Source organism: Gekko japonicus, unplaced genomic scaffold, assembly GCF_001447785.1.
Source record: "Gekko japonicus isolate JY-2015 unplaced genomic scaffold, Gekko_japonicus_V1.1 scaffold1955, whole genome shotgun sequence".
In the NCBI taxonomy this organism is placed as follows: domain Eukaryota; kingdom Metazoa; phylum Chordata; class Lepidosauria; order Squamata; family Gekkonidae; genus Gekko; species Gekko japonicus.
In genome coordinates, this window is record NW_015169232.1 from 260,940 (window position 1) to 265,755 (window position 4,816).

Sequence of the window (4,816 nt, forward strand, 5' to 3'; positions counted from 1 at the left end):
TTCTATAAAGTTCACTTCCCTTCTTCTTGGAGTTGTTTTCGCTTTTTTAGAGTGTCCGCCATTTTAACACTTTATTTTCAATATAAAATTGTTTTCTCCCCGGCTCTGAAAATCGCTTATACGCTGTTTGACATGTCACTTTTCATTCTACATTGGGGAGAAAGGTGGGGTATGAATGAAGCCAATGAATGCATTGGTCACTTGTTCTCAGTTGTTGGCGTTTGACTTGGCAACTGAATGAGTAGTTTCATGAAGATGTGCTAACTGCAGTGTGCTGGCTTGTTTGAATTACCTCCAAGGGTCATTTTGAAGTAGGTTATGCATCATCATAAAATAATTTTAAACCTGCTGCATTTCACACGGACACGCTGTCTGTCTTGACGCTCACACAGCCAGCAGGTTCCATCATTGGTAGGTGCATGCACAGAACTTAAAGACATCAAGCTGCTGTTTATAGGTGTCCGTGTGAGGACGCACAGTGTTTGTGACCCATTTAGAATGCATTCGCATGAATCGAGTGCTCTGCTTTAGACCAGCGGCCATGCAAAGCGGACAAGGCTGGGATACAAGAGAGAAGCCGCTCGGCTCCACTGCCACCCCAGCCGCTTGTGCAGCTTGAATTGCAGGCCGTTTCTGTAAGATAATCTCTCTTTCTGCCAGGTGTATGGAGTGGATGCGGACCAGAACGGGGACAGCTGCAGGAAAGCAAAGTGAGAGTACACGTGTTCGAAACATTCACAATACAAAGTAGAATAACTCCGAGCGTCTGATAAAAAGAAAACTTTTTTTTCAGTGTTCATAGGGGCTGCTTGCAGTTTGCAACCAAATTACAATTTGAGCAAAGGAGTCTTCACCCGTTGCTGCTTTCGAGATGCCCACTTTTGTGCCAGCATTCCTATTCCAGGCTGCACTGCAGACAGTGGCCCTGTACTGTAGGCACTGGGTGTACTGCATTCCACCTCCAAGTGATGAGAGAAAATGGAGAAGATGCTCATGAGTCAGACCCCTGGTGGAGCAGTGTGAGGGGTCACCCCTTCCTCTTTCTCCAGTGCCAGCCCTGCTCAGCACTAGGAGTGCCAGGAACAAGGGTGTGGGTGTGTTATTTGCTGCATCATGGTGTGTGTTCAGAGGGGAAAGTAGAGGCCCATGACTAATATCTGGGTAAAATTCTCCCTGCTTATGGAAGAACCAAAAGAGAAATACTACCATCTTGCAAGGGCTGAGAGCAGAATGCAGTTTGGCTGTGCTTGCCATGAGTGCTCTTTGCTCCAAGCCATGGAGTTTTATTTACTGTTTATTTGGTTCATTTATACCCCACCTTTCTCCCCAATGGTGTCTTAAAGCAGCTTACACCATTCTCCTCTTGCCTCACAACAGCCCTGTGAGGTAGGTTAGGCTGAGAATGAGCATGGCCCAATATCACCCAGCAAGTTCCCATGATAGTCGAGATTTGAACCTGGGTCTCCCAGATCCTAGTCTGGCACTCTACTTACACCACTGCACTTGAAAGACTTGAGCCTGACCTTACTTGGCAAGGCTCGCTTAAGGCCCCAAGCAGTTGTGTAGCAGAATTCACACCCCAGAGCCCTGTCAGTTTGTGTGAGGAACTCTTTTGGGGCAGATGTGTGGGCTGAGCCTCCCCTACTTCTTTTGCAGGAAGAATTAGGCTTTTGTTTTGCTGTGAACAGTATCATCATCATCATCACGATCAAATGGCAGCCAGAGTTCTAGCTCTTTTAGCATTATGCACCACTAGGTGGTGAGCCAGACTTGTTTTTAAGGGAAGAGATGTTTCAGAGGCGGTTTGCCATTGCCTGCCTCTGCGTTACGGCCCTGGTATTCCTTGGAAGTTGCCCTTCCAAATACTAGCCAAGGCCAACCCTGCTCAGCTTCTGAGATCTGACGAGATTGGGCTAGCCTGGGCCATCCAGGCTGGGGCTGTGAACAGCAGATGGTTTCTGTCTCTGGACCACTGCTCCCTGTAAGCTGTGGAGTCCTGTGAGCAAAAATTCTACTTTGTGAGCTGCTGGCATTAAAGTTATGAGCCAGCGATTTGGCTACTGCATAAATTAGTTTGCTCTGGAGCCATCCCTTCCTGAGCTAAAACAAAAGCGTGTGAGCTGGAGGCTAAAAAACTGTGAGCTAGCTCACACTAACTCAGCTTAGAGGGAACACTGTTCTGGACAGGCCTGTGGTCTGGACCACATTAAGGGTGTTGTTCTGGGTGCAGGCCAAGGAGGGAGGCAGGGGGAAGACTGGCAAGTTGAAAGGTCACAGCTGCTCAAATCTCTGAAAATAAGCCCAGATGGCCTGCTCTGGGGACAGGGACAGTTTGAATAGGGTGGCACTCTTGTGTCCAGAGACGGGTCAGAAACCTCTCGTGGAACAGAAGGACAAAGTGTCATCTTGATTTCCAGTATGAGCCCAGGCTAGGAAAGCAGGGCCTCACAGTTCTAATGAGTGGCTGGGTTGTGCACAGAGTGGGGATCAGAAAAGTTGCTGCAGAGGGTAACTGGCTGGGGGCCGCTGAGACATCACTTTCCGGTCCTTCATTGCTCTTCCAGTAAGTGCCAAGCAGCCATTGGTGAGCTGCTGGTCCGGTTTGACACCCTCGTGAGAGACGAGCAGTTAGGATTATCCTACAACTGATGTTGTTGTGGCCCTGTCGGTTTCTGCTGGCTGCTTTGCTGAGGGGTTGGTGGAGCGGGATTATGATCAAGCGCCTTGGAAGTCAGAATTCTTCTCTTGAATGTGATGATGCATCGAATTAATCGGTGAGACCCACATCTTATGCTCGAGCAGAATACTGCAAGGGGATTCAGGGTTCAATCTCTAGCATCTCCAGTTAAAGGATCAAGGAAGGAAGGAAGGAAGGAAGGAAGGAAGGAAGGAAGGAAGGAAGGAAGGAAGGAAGGAAGGAAGGAAGGACCATCCTGAAGTCTCGATGAGTTGCTGTCAGTCAGAGTAGGTGGTGTCGTGTTGATTGACTCAGCACAAGACCAGCCATCCTAATATGCTTATTTGCATAAAGGGGTACAGAGATTTGTCCTTGGGGAGTGGCCGGAAGGGAGCCTTCTGCATGTTTGTGGGAAGTCATGTGCAGACAACTTGATTCTTGCTCAGGTTTTTCCCCTACAGAGGTTTCCCTCTCTTTCATATATTCAGAGTTTCTCTGTGATAGACTCTTTGTAGGACTATGATAGATTGTTCTCCTTTAAATGAAAGGCAGATGGTTTGTCTTTTAAAGGTTTTCCAGTGTTTTATGCTGAGTATCCTTCACATACAAGGCATAGTAAGTATGAAACTTAGTTACCAAACAGTTCCTTCTTAATAATATTTTTCTAAATTGGAACAGTCTCCCCCTGCTTCAAGGAACCCAGATTCAGAAAGACTTAAGACATGAACCGGCTGCTTCAGAGCATTATTTTTAACAATGTGCATCGTAAGAGAAACATAACGGTTAATGGCAGGGCACAATTTAACAGCAGAAAGCTGTTAACTTCAGCCCCTCTTTTCAGAGAGCAGAGGCAGTCTTGAGTCTCTCCTTGCTCTCTGGCTTTGCAGATTTGCTTCTCGCTCTCTGTTTTCTCCAAGGTTCATGTATCCTGCTGTCTACTCAGGTGCCAAGAATCTGGCCTGGCTAAAGTTACACAAAGGTTTCAGCAGCTTCCAGACTGGATTACAGCAGTGGTCCCTGTATGGGACTGCCTTTGACAAAGCTCTCAAAGTTCTGGTGTTTGACCAGGTCTAGAGCATTTTCGCTAGCTGCGCCAGCATATTGGAACAAGCTCCCCAGTGAGATCCAGGCCCTGCGAGATCTCCAGCAATTTTGCAGGGCCGTGAAGACGGAGCTTTTCCGCCGGGCATACCAGTGAGAGAGATGGTATGCCAGCCAAACCTGCCGACCAGCCAAGCCTGCCGACCAGTCATAATGATTTACCGAACTGCTTTTATTTATATTTATTGTACTTATGTAAGTTGTTTTATGGATTAATGTTTTATCTATGTTGGTTTTATTAATGTTGTGAGCTGCCCTGAGCCGCTTCGGTGGAAGGGGGGGATAAAAGTTGAATGAATGAATGAATGAATGAATAAATAAATATATGTGGTCACTTGAATGCTTTTCTTGGGCAATCTGCTTGGGTCATATTGCACCAACTCTGAGCCAGTGTCATTCTCTGTTTCTGAGTCCGGTTCAGAGTGCTCACTTTGACCCTTAAAACCACAGATGGTTTGAGGTGAGGGTATCCGAAGGGCTGTCTGCTCCAGCGTGAGCTGCCTGCCTGGGCACTGAGGATGTCTATAAAAACCTTGCTTCATATACCTCCACTACTGAGGGTTTGACAGGCAGCCACATACAACAGGGCCTTTTTTGTGGTGGCACCAAGGTGGCAGAATTCCTTTCTCCAGGAAGCACATCTGTCAGCAGCCCTTTATATTTTTCTAAGGCTTAGGCTTTTTTTTTTAACAGGCTTTCATTTTATTTAATTGTGAGCCTCTGATAAGTACAGCTGGTAGATGGGCCTTTTTTTAAAAAAAAAAAATCCCCGTAGGGATATTTTTTATTTTGCATATACTACAAACTACAAAGAAATATAGGGGAGGGACTACAACTAGGGATAAAGAAAAGCAAACCACACTAGACTAAAACCCCAAGAGAAAGAGATCTTTTCACTGTTAGTAAATACAAGGGGGTGGGACCCGCGATACTCACGCGGGGGGGTGGGACCTCCACACATGAGGCAGAGGAGGAAGCAGCAGGAGGAGGTAAGTCCCCCCCCTATCCTGCCGGTTCCTCCCCCGTATCCTCCACCCC

General features: G+C 47.1%; 1 protein-coding gene across 1 annotated transcript in view; it reads left to right on the plus strand.

Annotated features, from left to right (window-relative positions):
* Nucleotides 1-4,816, plus strand: part of LOC107114843 (MTSS1-like protein) — a gene marked incomplete at its 3' end in the record, with an annotated part of 101,278 nt that overhangs the window by 7,986 nt on the left and 88,476 nt on the right. Inside the window, exons 4-5 of the mRNA XM_015416442.1 lie at nucleotides 661-710; nucleotides 3,595-3,745. Of these exons, the coding sequence (XP_015271928.1) occupies nucleotides 661-710; nucleotides 3,595-3,745 (201 nt within the window). The remainder of the gene's footprint in view (nucleotides 1-660; nucleotides 711-3,594; nucleotides 3,746-4,816) is intronic.